Source organism: Gymnoscopelus braueri, assembly GCF_963280865.1.
Source record: "Gymnoscopelus braueri genome assembly, chromosome: 4".
Classification (NCBI taxonomy): domain Eukaryota; kingdom Metazoa; phylum Chordata; class Actinopteri; order Myctophiformes; family Myctophidae; genus Gymnoscopelus; species Gymnoscopelus braueri.
In genome coordinates this window covers 12,065,332-12,087,017 of record NC_137605.1, presented here as the reverse complement: position 1 = coordinate 12,087,017, position 21,686 = coordinate 12,065,332, and the positions used below count along the sequence as shown (strand labels likewise).

Sequence of the window (21,686 nt, the reverse complement as noted above, 5' to 3'; positions counted from 1 at the left end):
TCCTGAACTCCTTTGTGGTCAGAGTCAAATCCAAGTTGGCCTGAATCTCTTCAGCCTGCAATCCTCTGGTTTGAATGGATCCTCTGGTCACCTGGCCGACCCGCAGTGCTCATCTTTCACAGAGCGTGATGGAACAGTGTGGTACCAAGTGGAACGTCAGGCTGACATCTGTGGGAACACATTGACAGTTAGGATTTGTCTGATAACATTTAGCTGTTGTTACATTATTGTCTTTGTTGGTTGTGATGCATAATTTCCAGCTGGCTAGATGATTCACTCAACTGACTTGTCTTGCAGACCAACAACACCCATGCCATCTACTCCAACAGTTTGTTTATCTATCCTGCAAATGATGTCCCACTTCCTGAGAGTTTTCCATTCTCCTGTGTCTATCCTCTGGACACAGAGACCAGCCTAGATGTGGCAGACCAAACCTTGAGTAAGAAACTTATTTTCAAAGTCACTAATGACAGTTAGAACAAAGTTAATTAATATATCTACATTAAAAGGTACTGTATAGTGTGCAGATGGATATTGAGTTGATTACATTGCACCAAAATATAATCCACATTACAAAATTATGTATTTAAATGCTAAATATCATACAGTCGAAAACAAGACTAGGTCAAAACATAGTATGGCTGGACAGTGTATGAAACGCTGGAGGGATTTAATTTGAAACAACGGACACAGGCGACGGGCGACACTTGTAACTTAGCTTTAGCATAGCTCAATCCCAAGTTCCATTGTTTTCGTTATTTCCAATAAAGAGAAAGGGAAGCAGAAGGGGGGTGTACAGGAGGAGCAAGGGGAAGATAGAAAAAGACCAATATAAAACACCAATCTATCTTAGCAACGGATACTGTATATACTTTACATGATATGGACTTTGGTTAAGGTGCAAGAATAATACATACCAGTGCGTACATGGGATTATGGTGCAGGTTAGAGTGTCAGCGTGTGTCAGGTTTGACTGCAAAATAGTTGATCTATCTGCCATTGTTGTAATGGTAAGTTACATAAGCTGCTGCTGCCATACATGAATTGTCAAGCTGTCAAGCTTCAGTTCAGTCAAGGGGAACTTTATTAGTGTAGCACATTTTATATTTCTGAATTACTTTAGTAAGTTACTGTTACTGTAATTGGTAGATTATAGTAACTATATGTTTCGTTGACAGGCTTGAAGGTGCCATTTCAGGTGTGGGTTCACCAGCCAACGTCTCCACGTCCTTGTTCCAAAACTTCAACTACACAGAGCCTTACCCAGCAGGCCCAGTCACCCTGCCAGTGGGCTCTGCCCTGTATGTAGGAGTATCTGTAGGGGAAACAGATCCAAGGTTTGTGGTCGTTCTGGACGACTGCTACGCCACTCACTCCTCCAGCCCTGATGACCTCATGCGACACTTCCTCATTCAAAACAAGTATGTTTCATTCTTTTGCCTCCACAGATGTTTGTTTCCACAATAAACAAGGACCAAAAGAGAGGATTGGTGAGAGTAGCCTGGCTAAAACCAATGCATGGTACAGTGAGTTGTACCACTAGGTCTGAATAGGCTCAATTATGCAGCGTTCAAATTGGCAGCAAAAAAGCATTTGTCGCTAAGATTTTTCAATGGAAGACCCAGCAAGACCAAGCTACAAAATGACGCCAGAAACTGAATGACGGGCTACCATTGAAATGTCTTAAACTTTTCTTCGGCGCGCCAATGACGTGGTGAAGCTTCCATCAATCAAGTTTTTGTTTCACCATTTCCACTCACCTTCTCTCTGCCCACCTTCTTCTGCATTCTGTCAATGGAACCCATTAACCAGTTCCCGGTCTATTTAACTCTATCCTTGTCATTTATTGCAGTGTAACTTAATTGCACAATGCACAATGCTCCTTGCCTGCCAATCAATTACATAAACCCTCACCAGAGATACAGATAAAAACAAAACAAAACAAAAACTGGTGGTTAGGCTTATTAATATTATTGTCTCCGCCAGAGGTGGAGAGTATGTTTTCGTTCTTGTCCTTCCGTGTGTCCCCCCGTCTCAGCCAAGCTAACATTGGTCAAGCTTCACGTGACACGTGACAATATTATGTTGTCACCAATGCTTTTGATTGGCTAGCGAGACGCATGACGAAATAAAAACCTATAAATAGGTGACGCACTTCAAAAAATCATTTATATTCTTTGAAGTGAGCTTCCATCAGCCAAGCTAACATTGGTCAAGTGACACGTGACAATATGTAATATAAATAGGTAAGACAGGATTAATCAGGAACAGTACTGGCGGAGACCTGTGCTCCGAGGAGCACATTTTCTTGTTTTATGAATGAAATGATGTCATTATAGAACATAAACTCATTTAATCAAAGGTGGGGGGGATACAATAGTAATGTCATTGTCGTACAATCTGACCCTTCCAGGTGTTCTACCAACCGTCGTCAGGTGAAAGTGGATGAGAGCGGCTCTTCCCTCCAGGCTCGTTTCTCTGCCCTGCTCTTCCTGTTCCATGGAGACTACAGAGATATCTACCTTCACTGCAGCCTCCACCTGTGTGACCAGAGAGCCTCCTCTTGTTCTCCTGTAAGTTTCACACTTTCTTTCCACACTCTGCTGTTTCACACCAGACAGTTAAGTCAGCAGCAAACTGTGTGCTTACTGCTATTCCTTCACCATTCACAGGTTTGCTCAGGGAGGCGCCGTCGCTCCGTTTCTAGCCCTGGCTCTGCACCCTTCAAACCCATCACCATCGGGCCAATCACCTGTGAGTATTGAAAACAAAAATATTTTAAGAATCTGATACAAGGATCTGAACGTTAGAGTTGAACTAAATGTGTTTTCTCTTTTTGCTTTGGAACTTAAGGGGACAAGCTAGCAGTGTGAACCAGTGGACATCGTTAATTACCTCCAAAATGTTCCATCTGTTGATGTCTACAAAGGATAATACAGAGTATTCCAAATTATGTATGTTTTTATATGATTGATTTCCACTATATGCTATTCACTTACTATTGAGTATTTTCTGGCAACTTTTCATTTCTCATAGGCCTACAGATGTTTCTAACAATAAATAAAATAATAAATAAATAAAATACACAATGATGTGGTGAAATAGATTCACAATATTACCATGTATGTCATAATGGATAAATATCATATATTAATATCAATATTTTTTTTTCTGTATTAATTGAACTGTTTTTATACTCTGAATTCAATAAACCATAGACACTGTTTGAACAATTAAATAAAGTAAAATAAATATATATTCACCTGTTTCTTCAACTCCAAAATTAAACTGTTTTCAATTGTCTTTAGTTAGCTCTTTAACCACAAACAGTCACATCACGAAGAAATACATTTGACATATTTAAACCAAGATAAAAATGTACCCTAATGTATAATCTGAAGTATTGTACTATAGATAACAACATACTGTATACCTGTAATTGGCTGGATTACCATTGAATTTGCTGTGCACATTTACAGTATGTTCCCCAGAAGATGACCCTACATAGTTTTCATGGGGAACATTTGGAATACTTTTGAAACATTTTAACAACACAAATATTGTATTGGGGACCCTGGGGAACATTTTCAGATGGGGGTCAGCAGCCAAATACATATTAATGTGGGGGTCCTTGACATGAACATGCTTGAGAACCACATTCTAAATAAATGGGTGAAATGTTTTCAACCCTTCCTTACATATTTACTAAGAAACGACAAAGAATTTTTAGAACAACAAAAATGGGTAAAAGGAGGCAAAAATATAATATAGGAACAATAGGTTGCTTAGGCTGGCTGGGCAGGCGAGGTGAGGTCCAGGGAAGCCACAAAACCAGAGCAGAAATCAGTTCTCTACATCCGAACAGAACTGGAAGCCAAGCATTAGCGACCAACTTAGCTGTTAGCCTCCGCCACCTGGCTCCAAACCTGACCACTACACTGTTCTGTCCCGAGGCATCAATCACAAATTGACGTCCAAATAATGTTAGACCTATTTCCAAACTTTAGTTTTTATCTAAAATATTAGAGAAAGTAGTATCTAATCAATTGATTTAATTTATGAATTTTAACAGTGCTTTCGAAAATTTTCAATTTGATTTCCACACCCTGCACAGCACCTGCACAGCACTGAGACAACCCCAAATTACCTCCAGTTAAATGAGTCAAAATCTGAGATAATTTGATTCGGCCGACTTAGCTCGACCCACTCCCTCCACTTAGAACTTGGTTCCCTTTCCACAAATGTTACTCATACAGCCCGTAATCTGGGTGTGGTTTGTGAGTCTGAACTCTCTTTTCATAAACAGGTAACAACATAAAATAACTTGTTATACAACGAGTTAAAGCGCTATACAGATAAGCGCTATACAAATACAATTCATTTTCATTATCATTCTGTTATCAAAGGTCACGAGCAAGGTCATGATCACATTTGAAAAAGATGGGTTCATGACACTTGGTGGGAATGATCAGTAGGTTACCCAGAAAAGATGCCTGACCTTTGGGTCAAAAAGTTCAATGGTCAAAGTCACCAATCAAGTTGAAAGTCAGCATTATATTACCCTGCATAACTGGTCAAAACTTAGGAGCGGAGGGACATAGAACTAGAGATGTTGGTTTGGGTTATTCATTCAGGGAAGTAAAGACAGAAAAAAAAGAGCCACCTAAAGTAAAAAATAACACAATTGAATAAATTAATACAACCGGTACAATCGATAAGAGACAGATTGTAATAAATGTTTTCTTCATTTTCAGAAATGTCATAACCTGTGAAATAGGCTGCTGGTGTTTTCATTTTTTTCATTAGAACTGTTGCAGAAAAAGTGCATTGTTTTCCCTAAATTCTCTCATTCTGAATATGAACGTGCCATAAATTATTTGCAGCAGTATTTGAAAATAAAATATATAATGTATCTCTGCATTATAACAGTATAACAACCAGCACTGGAAAAGGACATAATTTACTGGGGGAGAGCTTACACATTTCAGGCACGAGTACCCAATTGACAGCCAATACATATTCATGTAAAACAGAGATATAGCCTTATGATTTCCTCTTGGCAAAACATTACAACACTTTATTGATTTTAAAATAGGAACTCTTGTTAAAGATCAAAGTAGCCTCACAATCGTAGCTTCAGTGCCAACTACTTTATCAGCAGACAAGAGAGATACTGTAATAACAAACGGGCAGCCTGCCAAAACTTTAGTTTTTATCTCTGTCGTCCGCTGGCACTGATACATAAATCACACCTTGTGTTCTTTGAGGGGAACAAATATTGAAGGCATTAGATAGAAATCTCCCAAATTTGTTAAAGCACTGGTGAAGATTGGATAGCAAAATAAATAGATCAATTAATGACACGTGTAGGACTGATAATGGGGGGGAAAGAAATGATCAAATAAAAGGGAATTTCACCTTTAAAACAATTCGGTAACTTTCATGTCTACTCAGGCTTTTGTGTGCACCTCAGAATTTATTGAATTAATTGTGTTTGTTACGTCCCTGTCTAGGGGGAAAAGGGATGCAACATACATTTATGGAAGTGAAACCCGTATTAATTTAGAACGTAATATTTACATAAATTAAAGAGATTTGGACATACATAAATGACACACAGAACAACTCAGGGAAATAAACATAGTCATTCTAAATCTAACCTTGGGTTTGAGACATTAACCTAACAAACCAAAACAAATGGCAACAAATCCCTAGGTATTCTCTACTCTGATCTTGTTAGATTAATAATCTAACAAAACATGACTTGTACAAAAAGCTGGCTTCCGTGGCTCCGTACTAACTAATACAAAGAACAAAACAGAGTGCATGTGTGGGTAGACATCATTACTCCAAACACTAAAGAGAAGTGATGGACCCTTAGCCTGATATACTTACTGTAAGACCCAAGATCTCCACTGGGCAGAGTCTATGGTCTGGATCCAGGCCACAAATTTAAACTGAACAATTGCTGACAAAAACAAATGTACACACAGTAATTAATTAATAACTAATTGATGGTGTTTTATACATTAAAACACCATCAATTAGTTGCCAAATTAAATATCATCTCTCTCTCTCTCTCTCTCTCTCTCTCTCTCTCTCTCTCTCTCTCTCTCTCTCTCTCTCTCTCTCTCTCTCTCTCTCTCTCTCTCTCTCTCTCTGATGAGCAGCAGCTAGGCTGACATGGAAATACATCAACTATCCACTGACCATATTGTAGTGAAACATCCTGTTGTCATGGATACCACAGCCAGTAGACCAACAACATCCATTTGTAGTATTGTTATGGCTAAAAAACAATCCTGAGAAATGATACATTATTACAAGGGTGTTAAATTAACATGGCAGTATTTCTTTAAACTTTGTGCGAGTTTTCAGTCAGAGCTTTTTATCTTTTCCTGTTATTGGATCGTTTATCACCACTCTCCCACATGTTCACAGACACCAGCTATATGTTTCACCCGCCCTCAGGGGGCCCCTGACTGATGGTCAGTGCCCCCCCCCCTCAGTCAGTGACGCACCGAAACCTGCAGATGCTCGACTGCACACGTGCTCGCAGAAAGCAGCACATTACAGTGAAACATTGTCATATTTAAAATCACATCAACACATTATTGTGTGTTTTCTATCTATGGCTGTCCATGGTGGAAGTGCATATAGCCTCATTCATTTAGTTAGAAAATACACCATTATGGAAGCGAAACAACTTCTGTTCCAAACTTTTGTTTTCACCTGTTCCCCCGTGGCGGCGGCTTTGTTACGGGTGCGTGGCGCTGTTCCGACGCCTCGCAGCTCCGACAGCCCGCGAGTCCGACAGCCGTCCCTGGGAGGCCTCGACCCGGCCCAGGGAGCCTCAAAGCTGGGTACTCGCTCCAGTCCGGGGGACCCACGCCTCCGGGGGACACCCGGCTCTCCAGGCGGTCCCGTGGACCCACTCTTAAGCACCCCTCGGCGGGCGTTAAGTGAAGTGGCAGGCCGCGGCCAAAGCACCGCGTGGACCTGGTGGTACAAACGGCGACGAGCGCCCATGGGACTATTATGGACTTAGCGCGTTGGACCCGGCTCACCGGCCGGTCCCGCGGACCTACTCTTAAGCACCCCTCGATGGGCGATAAGTCGGGGGGTCCCGCGGCCTATGGACCGCAGGCACCTGGTGGTACAAGCGCTGCCGCAAGAGTTTTCATGCCCATTAGCAGGGTCTTATTTCCTCGCTGAGGACTGTCTTCTTCACTCTACGGCTTGAGCCGATGTCATTTCTCTTGGCTAAAGGTTTCGCTGGGTAGAGGACAGTGGGAATCTCGTTCGATTAACTCGGGCGATCCCCGCGGCGTGCGGATCTCCTCGCCGAGCCCCGTGATGGGGCTCGAGGCGAGGCCGGCCGCGGTAGCCCTCGAGCGGTCCGTGGCAAGACAGTGGGAATCTCGTTCGAATTAACCCGGGCGCAGCCACTGCCGAGATACGGGACAACCGGGCCGCAGGGCAGCACGACCAGCATAGATACGTAGCTGCTCGCAGGTTCATGTCAGGCTCCCCCACCGCCGACACCATCAAGGTAACTTGACTTGCGGGTCGGGGGCTCTGGTTTACTCGACTCCTGCGTGCCCCACACACTATGTGGTCTGCACCCATTCAAGGTACTGTCCCGGCGTGGACACTTGGCAGTGCCTGCACGCCCAACTCACACAAGTCTGCTGCGCCCTTTAAGACAAGCATATGCTACTGGCAGGATCAACCAGGTAGGCCTCCTGTTCCGCCGCGGACGTCGCGCCCAGCTGAGGCGCGCGCCGTGGGGTTGCCGGTCCGCGGAGACCGCCCAGGCCCCCCGTGAGGAGGGCGGCGGTGTGGTGTCTCCCGGAGGCGCGCACTGCGTCGGTCATCACTTCTTCCGTTGCCCCTCAGTCGGACGAAAGCGTGTTACAGGGGATTGGTGCCCGTGGCCCGTTACGCAGCTGTTTGGTCGGTCGCCGGAGTATGCGACGCGAGCAGGGTTTGAGAAACGGAGTCTCCGGAGCACGCCTTTGCGCCCCCGCGGCGTGCGGATCTCCTCGCCGAGCCCCGTGACGGGGCTCGAGGCGAGGCCGGCAGCGGGGGCCCTCAGGCGGTCCGTGGCAAGGCAACTAGGGCAGACGGTGCGTCTCGGTCTCGCTCGGCCGGGGTCGGCGGCGGAGGAGTGCGGAGGACAGGCCACGAGGCCTCTCCGCACGTGGTCCCTCCGCGCCTGGTCGGGCCCGCAGGCTGCAAGCAGCGTCCACCGAAGCACACGAGGTGACGGCGGGGCCCTTGCAAGAGGCGGGCTACGAGTGCCTATCGGTCAGGGAAAAGCAGCGGGTTCCACGGCCCTTGCGGGCGGCATGGTTCCCGTGAGTGGCCACCGTGGCCGACGGCGGGCCCTGCATTCGGGCAGGCCTGCCGTCCGTGGTCCCAGCGTCCGCACGCTGGTCCTTATATCCGGTCTGGGAAAAGTTGGCGATACTCCCGGGAGAGAATTTCAAAGGAGGGGGCCAGGGCAGAGCCCAGATCCTCGTGGGCTCCACCAGGACCTCCAGGGCGACCGTCCGCCCGGCCGTGCCCGAGCGGAGGCCTCTCTCTTCCCATAAGCCCGCTGGCAAGAAGCCTCCGATTTCATGGTTCTCTCCCCCCTCGCGGGGAGGGGGGAGAGGGACCCACGGCCACCACCACCCGGGCGCCCCGCTCGGGCACCCGACGGAGCCTCGCCCCGGGCTTCGGGACGGCCGAGCTCCATAGGTACGTTCTGGAACAAGTCGGCGCCTCGCCAGGGAGACTTTTTCACAGGAGGGTGGCAGGGACGAGCCAGGCGCCTCCTGGGCCACTGGGAGGGGACAGGGAGGTACGACGCGGAGATCCAGGACAAGGGACCCCTCGCGGCCCCGACACTGCCCCAAGACCATGCCCCGGTCCCGGGCATGGTCCCTACCTACGAGATGGTACAAGTGGCCACTCTCCACCCATTCGAAATTTCCAGCAGGGGACAGGCCTGCAGCCCAGAGCTTGCTGGGAGCTCTGGACAATTAAATCATGAAGATGCTTTCCTGGATTTAATGGGTCAAACTGTATGAGGAAGTTGGCACACAAGACAATGAGTTTATGTCTTGTCATGTCTGCAGGAAGAGCCCAATTTTCCCAATAGTCAATAAATCAAGATTAGAATTTCTAATCTTGATTTATTGACGTATTGGGAAAATTGGGCACTTCCTGCAGACTTGGCCCTTGAGACTAAACTTGTACCACAGAGAGTGGCCACTTGTACCACAAAATATTTTGAGATGGGGGTCCGCGGCCAAATACATATATTTTTGGGGTCCTTGGGGTACAAGCTTGTAGATCAGCTATTTTTGGCAAAGAGGTTTGGTGCAGAGGGAAAAAGGAGCAAACCAAGTACAGAGCCAACGGTCAAGTTTACTCTATTAAGGGTTTAAGTGGTTAAAGGTCAACAAACATTTTCCAAACATTTTAGACTTTTCAAAAATCTTCAAAACTATCAGATCTACAAGCTCGCACCATGGCACAAAGTGACGCGCTGCAAGCTTGTAGATCTGCTATATTTTGATAGCCAACTTATAAATGGATAAAGTGGTTAAAATGATTGTTAACTACTTTTGCTGGGGACCCCCCCAAGGACCCCTGTCGGGCACCGACGCGTGCGCACCCCCGCCCCGGATCCAACGAGCCCTCCGCCGGCCCCGGGCGACCCAGGGACAGGGAGGTACCGGCCGTTTTGGCCCGAAAAGCCGAAAAAGAGCAGATCGACAAGCTCAAAAAAAACTCAAAAAAGTTGAGATTTTCGGCCGGGGGTCCTCCAGGGGGTCCCTGGGGACCTCTGGAGCCCATGCAGACACTTAGAAACATTTTCGATTTTTTTTTTGTTGGGAGAACCAGGATTTTGGGCGGTCCGTGTCGCCGTCTCGGCCCCAGGCAGGTGCCTCCGTGCTGGGCATAACTACCCGATGGCAGGGGTCGGCCTTTCAGGCACCTCCAGGAAAATTCCTTGAGGCAGGAAGGCAGGGGCCCACCTACTCCAGGGGCTCCTGGACTTAGAAACATTTTCGAATTTTTTTTGAGTACCAGGATTTTGGGCGCTCCGTGGCCCATCGCTGCCCCAGGACGAGGCCTCTTCCTGGGCATGGTCCCTACCTACGAGATGGCACCAGTCGGCCCTTCTCCCTGGCTCTCCATATTTTATACTTTGGCTTCAAAAATAGCAGATATGCAAGCTCATAGCTCAAAGCTCATTTTAAAACGTGAACATTTGTGCAAATCTTTGAATATGTTTTTTTAAGCGAACATTTCTAACTAAAATCTTTGATTCAGGGGCTCCCTGGGGGGAGGGGGGGGGGGGGGGGGTTCGTGGCCAAATACATATAATTTTGGGGGTCCTTGACATGAAAAAGTTTGAGCACCACTGATATAGCAACACAAGTTTTTTTCAGAAAACTGTAAGGTCTTAATGGGTTAATGTCATGGAGAGATCTGACACTTCTAATTTAGAAGTGTCAGTCAGATCTCTCAATGACAATTAAATCACCTTTGTCAGTTTTACAGGACAGGAGTCACCTTGTTTACAGATTTGTAACTTAATGTGCTCCCAGGTGCATCCACGTGATGTTTTTTATTTATAGTGGCTCATAGAAATAGACTACGTGACGACCAGGAACAGTCTGGTGACCACCGGAGAGACGGTTGACAGCCGGAATGTAGACGGCACCCGGGAGCAGTATGGGTTGGCGCCCCAGCCTGTGTCTTCAGTGAGGAAGAAGGCCAACAAACCCACGGTGAGGCCTTTAATGAGGGCCTTTCATGCAAGCCGCAAGTGGAGCCTGCAGTACCATCACGGCCCAAGACACCATCACGCCGGAGTGAAATGTTTGGAGCGGGGGAGTCTGGTGCAACACTCAGGTCCTGGACCTGGTGAGACGAAGGAGGGGCCCGGACAGGAGGCCATCGTGATGTTTTTTATTTATGCTCAAACAAACAGGACAGTCGATCCTAATCGTTCAACTGACCAGTTCTTCAATTCAATTTTAAAATGTCTTTGCCTATTCAAAAATAGCATATATACAAGCTCATAGCGCGGCACCGAGTGCCGCACTATGAGCTTGTAGATCTGCTATTTATTTTAAAATCTGGACAATTTGTGCAAATCTTTGAATATATTTTTAAAGCGAACATTTTTAACTCCAATATTTGCTTCTGGGGGTCCCTGGAACAAAATATTTTGAGATGGGGGTCCGCGGCCAAATACATATATTTTTGGGGTCCTTGGGGTACAAGCTTGTAGATCAGCTATTTTTGGCAAAGAGGTTTGGTGCAGAGGGAAAAAGGAGCAAACCAAGTACAGAGCCAACGGTCAAGTTTACTCTATTAAGGGTTTAAGTGGTTAAAGGTCAACAAACATTTTCCAAACATTTTAGACTTTTCAAAAATCTTCAAAACTATCAGATCTACAAGCTCGCACCATGGCACAAAGTGACGCGCTGCAAGCTTGTAGATCTGCTATATTTTGATAGCCAACTTATAAATGGATAAAGTGGTTAAAATGATTGTTAACTACTTTTGCTGGGGACCCCCCCAAGGACCCCTGGGGGTCCACAGACCCCACTTTGAGAACCAATGTTATATACGGTATGATGCTATAAGGCTGACGGGCTCAGGGGTGGATAATAAGCTAATAGGGTCTTCACAAACCACAGAATTTCTTGAGTGTGTGTGTATGTGGTGTGTGTGTGTGTGTGTGTGTGTGTGTGTGTGTGTGCGTGCGTGCGTGCGTGCGTGCGTGCGTGCGTGCGTGCGTGCGTGCGTGCGTGCGTGCGTGCGTGCGTGCGTGCGTGTTTGTGTGTGTGCGTGTGTGCGTGCGTGCATGCGTGTTTGTGTGCATGCGTGTGTGCGTGCGTGCGCATGTGTGCGTGTGTGCGTGCGTGCGTGTGTGTTTGTGTGGGTGTATATGTGGGGGGGGGGGAAATACCAATTATACGAAGATACGTTGAACATGGGTGAAGTGGTCCTTTATTCAAAATACTTAAAGGACCACTTTTTTTTTATATCAATGCCTTGCATTGATAATTAGAAAAGAACAAATTTAAACATTTATCAGATCACATAGACGATCTAGCTCACAACGTGTTGCATCACGACCTATTGTGAGCTTGTAGATCTGCCATTATTTCCCTATTTAATAACTAATACTGAAATAAAGCACAAATACAATGAAAATGTATCTAGGTACAGTACCCAAGCGAATGTACATAGTACACAATAAACTTACCAGGTTCCAAAGAACATATTTCTTACGTGCCAACTTTCTCATTTAAAGAGAAAGTTGGCACATAAGAACAATGCATGAACAATGTAAGAACAATGAACCCAATGTTCGTAATAAAGCAATAAAGCAAGATTAGAAGTGTCAGGTCTCTCAACTCTGTCAGCTTATAGGGGTCACTTTATTTCTGGGTTTGAGACTGAGCAGTTTTTTCACCTGTCATTAATTTCAAAATCTTTACAATGAAAGCTTATGACAATACTATTTGCACTTTGTAAATTACTTAAAGGGGTATAGTTCACTTTAAAACATGTCTGGGGTAATTTTAAGGTCTACGTGTGCTTTTGTGTGCACCCCAAGTAGTTTTTTTAAGTTAAATATTTAGATATTTGATATTCATTTGATCAGACATGCCTTTCCTTCCTAAATAAACCCATTGTAACTTCAAACTCCATTTTAGCCATGTTATACTTAATGGCAAGCAGGTTGATTAATTATACATGAAGAAGTTGCAGACATCATACTGTAGATGGTCGATAATGGTCAGTCATTATCTATTATGGTTTGACAAACCAGATACCTTAGCTCATTTCCGAGGGCAGTGGTTCTCGAACATTTTCATGTCAAGGACCACCAAATGCATTTGTATTTGGCTGCGGTCGCCCATCTCACAATATATTTTTCCAGGGACCCTCATAAGAGACGATTTGTGGTGTAAAAATGTTCAAAATGCGTTAACAAATAACAGATCTATGTGTCCAACATTGTCTCTTCTATCACAAAACCACCAAAAAGGAAGTGTGATACCTCACAGTATTGCCTTGCTACGGGGCAGCCAGGGCACACGACACAACAGATCTTCCATCCCTCACTACTGTCTCTTACTGTAACCCATTAAGACCCGAGGCCGATACTACAAATGCCTTCTAAATCAGTAGTTCTCAAACCTTTTTGTGACAAGGAACCCCAAATTGATTATATATTGATATATATTATATATTATCGGAAAATGTTTTGTGCCAAGGACCTGGCAAGTGACGCTCTGTGAGCTTGTATATCTGCTATTTTTGAGACCCGCTGCTCTAAATCACTATTCTAAATCCTAAGAGTTTTTTGAAAAACGTATGTTGCTATATTATATCCCATTTTGGGCGGGAACCCCTATTTGTAACTATACCTTTCAGGACGGGAACCCCTTTTGGGGTTCTTGTTGCTATGTACAGTATATAGCAACATGCATTTGTAATTTTTGAATAAATATTTGACGTTTTTCAGAAAACTTAGATCAGGATTTAGAAGGCGTTTTTGCTCAAATCTAAAATGACATGATGCTTTCCCGGTTATAATGGGTTAAATAAAAACTTAAAGGTGTTGTAAAAGTGGTATGTTTCAGCAAAAAGGTTTTTGTTAAAAAGTTAAAGCTCTATATTCTGATAGTAATCATTGCTATAGAATGTTAACTCTGTCTCTCCAGCTCTTTAATAATCAATAAGTAACCGATTCTCCAGAATCTCTTTTATGGCACCATCATTTATTTTATCTGTGTCTAGCCGTTTTCTCTACAGCACTTTCTGACCTCGTTTCGAAACGTGCTACCCAAATAAAGTTTATTGTTATCATAGTTTATTATATTATTGTAATGTCAAGTCACCGCCATCAATGAAGCATTTCCTTGTTCCCAACAATTGGAAAGTTGCGCGTTATATGACCCCTGCAGAGACTTATAAATGCTCTAACACCACCTCTGATGGTAAGAGAGAAGCATCAGTCAATGAAGTTTTCTATTTTCTGGTCCTAAAAACTTAAGGGTTGATTTTCAGGTGTGGTATACTATTTATACAATTTTCTACCCCTGTATTGAACCGGGCATTTCCATTGAGCCAGTGATGGTAGATTTTGTTACAGTGTTGTAGTCTGTGTAAAAAAAATGTTTGTATATTTTCAACAGGTTGGTGTAAGATCAGCCAGGATGTGGACCATGGTGAGAGTGTCAGCTGTTAAGGATAAATAAGGATAATTCCTTTTAACAGGTCGTTCATGAAAGTCCTTGCGGTCTTGTTTCCAATGAGAACCTGTGAGCAATTGGGGTTAAGAGTCTTGCTCAGGGACAAATTTCATATCATCGGCACATATGCTGGGATAGCCTGGAATCGAACCTGGGGCAACCAGGGCCAGCTGGTTCCCTAGGCGGGCTCACTAACCACTCAGCTATGGCCGCCCCTGTTCTGTTGGTTCTGTTCGTACAGAATGCTACCGGAAACCGCACAGGTAAACTACTCCTAATGTCTAAGTATTAACATTAATATTTGATGGGTGTCCTGGTTGGTATGACTACCACGTAAACAGATACATTTTTTTGTCAATGGTTCAAGTGTGTCCCTTGACATTTGGCATTTACTGCTTTTTCTCAAAAAATAAGAAGTGGTCTTTACTTCCATGTCACCACAGACAGCTTGCCATGCCTTTGTTGTAATCTTTTGGTAGAGTTTGTGGGGATGACTGATTTACAGCGTCCTGTAGGACAGGTCAGTCGTCACACTCATAAACATAAATATGCATATTTGTCAGTGGGGCCGCACGTCAACACTGCCCCTATATTATGCAGGGCAGCTTGTCATGACTCCACTGCATGAAATATGCCTAATATTCTACTTGAGACACTTTTTTTTTCTTTTTCTATATTAAAACCATTAATGTTACTGTCTATATAAGTAGGTGTTTTCGTATGAAAATCCACACTTTGAATTTAACAAAGTATCATAACATGATACCGAACAGTTACACTGAAGGACATTTTGACACTTTAGCGCTGAATAACTCAAATGAATAATAATTTGCAATACAAATATTGCTGAATCAAAATAAGGGTAAGAGTTGAGTGATTAAATATTATATTTATACATTTATTTTTTATGTTTTTTTGTGTGGCCTCCAGAGACACCAAATGTACGTGTCTTGTCTTTGACACTTATTCAAATATGAATCTACTCAAAACAAAATTAACAAGACATGTGTAAAAGATAATAGAAACAGCAGAATAGAACAAACTAAAGATATCCATCATTCTTTTCTTCTCCTACATCTTTTAACAGAGTGTCCTGGGGCGGCAGCAGACATTGCATTCTTGCTGGATGGCTCAGGCAGTGTTTCCTCCAGTGAATTCAACCAAATGAAGACCTTTGTTAAAAGCATGATTCGCTCACTACTGGGCCTGGGCCAAGATACACAGGTGGGTCTAGCATACATAGTCAAGTCAAATTATAACTTATAGGATAAAGAGAGTTTTCTTCCAAACTGGGCCATCTTCTATGCTGCTGAAAACATGCAAATCAGATAAAAGGTCCAGCACTGTAAAGCTGTACATACTATTATAGAATGTTAGATGTGATGTGACATTCCGTCATCAATGATGGGATAACCATTCATCTTATAAATAATAAATAAAAAGTGCTTAAAGGGGTCTTCAAAGTTTTTTTCAGGCCAAGAGAGAGAGATGAAGCTAGGGACCCCCACGACATTGCATACAATTGTGTTGCTTCTTCATAGATTTCATAGATAGCTTCATTGGCTATCATCTGCAGTGTTGTGTAATTTATTTATTTTTCCTTTAAAAGTTTTTTGTTCATTTCAGTCGTTTCACCACAATCAAGTAACCTCCAGTACTTAGTACTTGATTTTCTACTCTTCCCCCACAGTGTAGGGGGAAGGCCTCTTTGCCGAAACTAGCCGATCTACAAGCTCACGAATGCACTGCTTCCTGCAGCTGCTACTGTATATACAGTTGACCAAACGTAGGCCTACAATACGTACTTTCAACACCATGCTCATGCAGACGTTTGCTAGACGAACTTGAAATGGGCCCAGTTTGAGGGAATAAAATGGGAATATCATTTAACTGATACGATAAATGATTGATGACATTTAAAATAGAACTGATCATACAGGCTTTTTTCCGACTTGATTCTCAACCACTTCAATTGACTGTAATTGCAGAATACTGTATAATTCAGTGACTTCAGTGTTTTTCTATGTGTTTACAGTTCTCAGTTGCCCAATACGCAGGAACCCCCGCCATCCACTATTATTTTGATGATTTTGCCACCTCAGGATCTTGGGAATCTCAAATTGATCGCATCAGTCAACTAGGTGGAGGGACTTCTACAGCTAGAGCAATTCGACATGTTGTGTAAGTGCCTTTATCTTGACAACATACCGCAATTGTCAAACATTTTATGAACAGAGTTACAAGTACATTTATATATATATGTACATTTTCTTTTTTTTCGACAGCCAATATGTTTTTGTAGGAAATAGAGGATCGAGACCAAACGTGAACAAGTTCCTGATAGTCATTACTGATGGATCGTCTAGTGATAGAGCCGACTTACCAAGTGCTGCTGCCCTGGCCGCAAGGGAGGGCATTATTCGATTTGCCATTGGGGTAAGTTGTCAGAGTCACTGAGTGAGTGCGTGCGTGCGTGCGTGCGTGCGTGCGCGCGTTTGTGCGTGCGTGCGTGCGTGCGTGCGTGTTTCTTACTAATACTTTATATAATGCCGCTACAATGTGTCCAACAACATAATTGTACTCTTCTGTACAAGATTTAAAATACAGACACCTTGACCTCGACCTTGATGATTAATTACCATATCTTTTGAATGTACAATAAGAGTATAATGTCGAGATGGGCCTAGAATTATACACCAATAATAACCTACAATTTATGCTGTGTCTTGGTATCCTTAGGTTGGAAGTGCTTTTAATAGTCCCAGTACAAGAGCAGAGCTGGACATCATTGCTACTGATCCATCGCAGCACGTGTTTCAAGTGACCAACTTTGGAGCTTTTGATGAAATCATGGAAACTTTGGAGGACAACATCTGTATAGGTATATTTCAAAAACCCACAAAAAGTCTGGTTTGTTGTTGGTTTATTTTACGTTATTATTTTGCAGAGTGTGTGTGTGTGTGTGTGTGTGTGTGTGTGTGTGTGTGTGTGTGTGTGTGTGTGTGTGTGTGTGTGTGTGTGTGTGCGTGCGTGCGTGCGTGCGTGCGTGCGTGCGGCGTGCGTGCGTGCGTACGTGTGGGGGGGGGGGGTTGGAGTGAGTAGTCAAATATTATACTCAATGTTCTGCCTCCTACGTCCTGCGTCCTCCAGCATGGGGGAGAGACATCTGCTAAATAGTTCTATTTTTGGCGTCATACTGTAGTTATTGTGGTTTGTTAGCGTTGAAGGCCTGATTGTTGTTTTCCACTTTCCACTGCAGCACCAACGACCACACCACCCAATGAAGGTAAACATATGTACTGCATTATGAACCACTGTGTTCCTGTGGACTAGTGATAGTGTTTTATTTAATTGCATTAAGTCCTGTACTTGTAAATGTACTTTTACAGTACATTTACCCTAGAATAAAACATTTAAAAATAAAGTTGTAATACACAGTAGGGTATATATTTAATAGATTTTAGATTAATATACTTAATAACTTATATTATAAGTTATTAAGTATATTAATTATAGATTTGTTAAATATGTAGTGGAATTATTATATTAGTTACTTACTTACTATTTGTTTATGTGTATTAAAACATTTAGCATAATTAAAATAATAATTAGCATCATTTTAGTTGTGTATTTTTTAATCATTACATTTTGAATCTAAATACAATACATAAACATGATTGAATGACAAATATATATGAACATTTATTTTTGATTGTGGTTCAACAAAATAATTTATTCCCATTTTATTTTAGTATTTCTCTTTGAAATTTCAATTTACACTAAAAAAGTATTAGTCTGCACAGTCTGAACAAAAATGTAGTGTATTTGTGGCTATTAATTAATAAGTATTTCTGCATTATAAAATGACTTCCCCTCTTTATTACATATTTCAGTATTTCACAACATTACACTTTATATTACACTTATGGAAAGTCATTTACATGTCGAACATGTCTAATATTGACAAAAATATTGTTACTGAATTTATTTAGCTCTTGAATGTTTGGTCCTTGCTCTGTTTTATGTCTTTGACCCATTACCTTCCTACTGTATGTTTCTCCTCTTTAATCCATCACCCTCCAGATCCTGAACTAATTTGTGGTCAGAGTCAAATCCAAATTGGCCTGCATCTATTCAGCCTGCAATCCTCTGGTTTGAATGGAACCTCTGGTCACCTGGCCGACCCGCAGAGGCCGCAGTGCTCATCTTTCACAGAGCGTGATGGAACAGTGTGGTACCAAGTGGAACGTCAGGCTGACACCTGTGGAAACATATTGACGGTGAGGATTTGTCTGATAACTTGTTGTTGTCTTTGTTATGAAATGCTAGTGCGGCTTTCAGATTCTTAGAGACGTATTATTGAATTACCTTCTGATGTATAAACTTACTGTTACTTGTTTCCAACTGGCTAGATAATTCACTGACCATTCAGTTAACCTCTGTCTTTCAGACCAACAACACCCATGCCATCTACTCCAACAGTTTATTTATCTACAAATCTCCTCCTGATTTCTCACTTCCTGAGAGGTTTCCCTTCTCCTGTGTCTATCCTCTGGACACAGAGACCAGTCTAGATGTGGCTATCAGACCAAACCTTGAGTAAGTGACCTATTTTCAAAGTCTTTGGCAAACACACGTGCACACGCGCACACACGCACGCACGCGCACACACACACACACACACACACACACACACACACACACACACACACACACACACACACAGACACACAGACACATACCAAAATGTGCAGAATTGTCTAACGTCAAACAAAAGTGTCAAAGTGTGTTTTAGATGTCCATTCTGTATTAGCTTATCATTGTCGTAATGTCCTTAGTTGCTGCTATACAAGAAGAAACTAGTTTATTACGGGCGGCCATACCTGAATGGGTATAGAGAGCCTGCCTAGGGAGTACAAGGTCCCAGGTTCATTTCCTAACCTCAGCCATGTGTTGAAGTGTCCCTGAGCAAAACACTTAACCCTCAACTGTTACACAGATGTTGTTTGAACCTTTAATTGTTTTCTTGACAGGCTTGAAGGTGCCATGATAGGTGTGGGTTCACCAGCCAACGCCTCCATGTCCTTGTTCCAAACCTTCAACTACACAGAGCCTTACCCAGCAGGCCCAGTCACCCTGCCAGTGGGCTCTGCCCTGTATGTAGGAGTATCTGTAGGGGAAACAGATCCAAGGTTTGCGGTCGTTCTGGACGACTGCTACGCCACTCACTCCTCCAACCCTGATGACCTCATGAGACACTTCCTCATTCAAAACAAGTATGTTTATTTCTTCAGCCTCAGCAGATGGTTTGTGTCACAATAAATAAACAATGAAAGAGAGAGTTGGGTAGAAGCTGGGTGGGAGCGGGGTCTGGTTTTGTGTGGTATACAACCAATATGAATAATATTATCAGTCCAGTGTCTTTATCAAATAAATGGAGAAGGAGGGATGACAATAATGATGTGTCATCATGGGCCTACAACGTGACCCTTCTTTTCTCCAGATGTTCTATCAACCGTCGTCAAGTGAAAGTGGATGAGAGCGGCTCTTCCCTCCAGGCTCGTTTCTCTGCCCTGCTCTTCCTGTTCCATGGAGACTACAGAGATATCTACCTTCACTGCAGCCTCCACCTGTGTGACCAGAGAGCCTCCTCATGTTCTCCTGTAAGTTTCACACTTTTCACACTCTGCTGTTTCACACCAGACGGTTAAGTTAGTAGCACTGCAGATGTTCAGAAGTGCTGTGAATTTATACTGTAGGACGTTGTTTAGAAGATCTGTTGTGACTCCTATTTGCTTAACTGTGGCCTTACTACTATTCCTTCACCATTCACAGGTTTGCTCAGGGAGGCATGTTCGCTCCGTTTCCACACCTGGTCCTGCACCCTTCAAACCCATCACCATCGGGCCAATCACCTGTGAGTATTGAAAACAAATTTATTTTAAGAATGTGATACAAGGATCTGAAATACTGACATGTCAGTAACGTTACAGTTGAACTAAATTTGTTTTCTCTTTTTGTTTTGGAACTTAAGGGGACAAGCTAGCAGTGTAAACCAGTGGACATCTTTAAATGCTTCCAAAATGTTCCATCTGTTAATTGATATTCTTACATTATAGTATGACTTCAGGTGTCTTTTGGGGTGCGTACGGATATATAGCACTGAGCGTACTGGCCAATACAAACTAATACGTGAGTGCGCTCCCGGTGCGCATTTCCGAACGCACTCTTGATTAATTATTCTACAAAGGATAATACAGAGTATTCCAGATATGTATGTTTTGATATGATTGATACAATTTACAATTTACAATATGATATTCACTTACTAAAAAAGAGTATTTTCTGGCAATGTTGTATTTCTCTTACAGATATTTCTAATCAATAAATAAAATAATAAATACATAAAATACACAATGATGTGGTGAAATAGATGAATAATGTTACCACGTATGACATAATGGCATAATATCATTTATTGATATCAATATTCTTTTTTCTGTATTCATTGTATGTTTTTTTTACATCTGAATTCAATAAACCATATGGACACTGTTTGAACAATTAGTAAAATACATGCTAATATCTGCACCTGTTTCTTCAATTCCAAAATTAAACTGTTTTAAATTGTCTTTAGTTAGCTCTTTAACCACGAACCACGAAGAAATACATTTGACATATTTATACCAAGATAAAAATGTATATGTACCCTAATTAGAGGTCTTCGGGTAAAGCATGTAACCCGAAATACCCGGGTTCCGACCCGGACCCGGCTCGGTCACGGGTCCATTCACAAGAAGTGACTCCGGGTCCGGGTCGGAACCGTTTCAGTTTGTCTCGGGTATCGGGGCTCAGACTGTGAAATGTACGGTTCCACTAATACCCGAGTGGACCCGGCGAGCAGGGGGTCTCGGGGCTCCGACTGTGAAATGGACGGTTCCACTAATACCCGAGTGGACCCTGGCGAGGGAGGGGGGGAGGAGGGTCGCTCAGAAGACAGGCTGTGACGCAGTCAATAACTGGCTGCTATTTATATTATCATATCACTACATAAAGTTATATCATTGACCTAAATGGCGATATATTAACAAGGATAGGATGATTAAAAAATCATTATGTCTGTATTAGCCTTAATGATCTTCTTGACCGAAGGCTCTGTCTGTATCAGAAACAACTGGAAAACTTTAGTTAAACTTGCAGAGTGGCGTATTACTTTACCTGAGTTACATCTTCTGATAGTTGTACTTGAATCTTGACATGAAATAATAATCCTGTTTAGTGTTGCACTCGAGCGTGAAAGACTACAGTGCGTATTGACGGCGCTGATCAACACACACGTTGAAAGGCTAGGATAAAGATACCAAGGATTCGACAGTGATGTCACTGGCACTGCTATGCAACATGGAA

The 21,686-nt window shown here is 43.0% G+C and overlaps 2 protein-coding genes across 2 annotated transcripts in view; both read left to right on the top strand.

Moving 5' to 3' along the window:
• LOC308084593 (uromodulin-like) overlaps window positions 1-2,912 on the top strand; it is a 53,966-nt gene extending 51,054 nt beyond the window's left edge. The window contains exons 8-9 of the mRNA XM_080427320.1: window positions 2,673-2,754; window positions 2,854-2,912. Coding sequence (XP_080283446.1) covers window positions 2,673-2,754; window positions 2,854-2,873 — 102 coding nt within the window. The 3' untranslated portion in view covers window positions 2,874-2,912. The remainder of the gene's footprint in view (window positions 1-2,672; window positions 2,755-2,853) is intronic.
• Window positions 80-20,419, top strand: LOC308084597 (pancreatic secretory granule membrane major glycoprotein GP2-like). Its single transcript, XM_080427329.1, has 6 exons — window positions 80-187; window positions 18,730-18,878; window positions 19,313-19,555; window positions 19,783-19,942; window positions 20,115-20,196; window positions 20,314-20,419. The coding sequence occupies exons 3-6, from the start codon at window positions 19,326-19,328 to the stop codon at window positions 20,331-20,333; spliced, it is 492 nt and encodes a 163-aa protein (XP_080283455.1). The 5' UTR covers window positions 80-187; window positions 18,730-18,878; window positions 19,313-19,325; the 3' UTR covers window positions 20,334-20,419.
• Window positions 20,420-21,686: the final 1,267 nt, after the last annotated feature.

Bases quoted from the DNA above. Each gene is read 5' to 3' on its own strand.
- LOC308084597 (XM_080427329.1), top strand. From the start codon at position 19,326: ATGATAGGTGTGGGTTCACCAGCCAACGCCTCCATGTCCTTGTTCCAA. The intron at 19,943-20,114 runs GTAAGTTTCACA...CACCATTCACAG, and splicing joins GAGCCTCCTCATGTTCTCCT to GTTTGCTCAGGGAGGCATGT. The intron at 20,197-20,313 runs GTGAGTATTGAA...TTGGAACTTAAG, and splicing joins CACCATCGGGCCAATCACCT to GGGACAAGCTAGCAGTGTAA.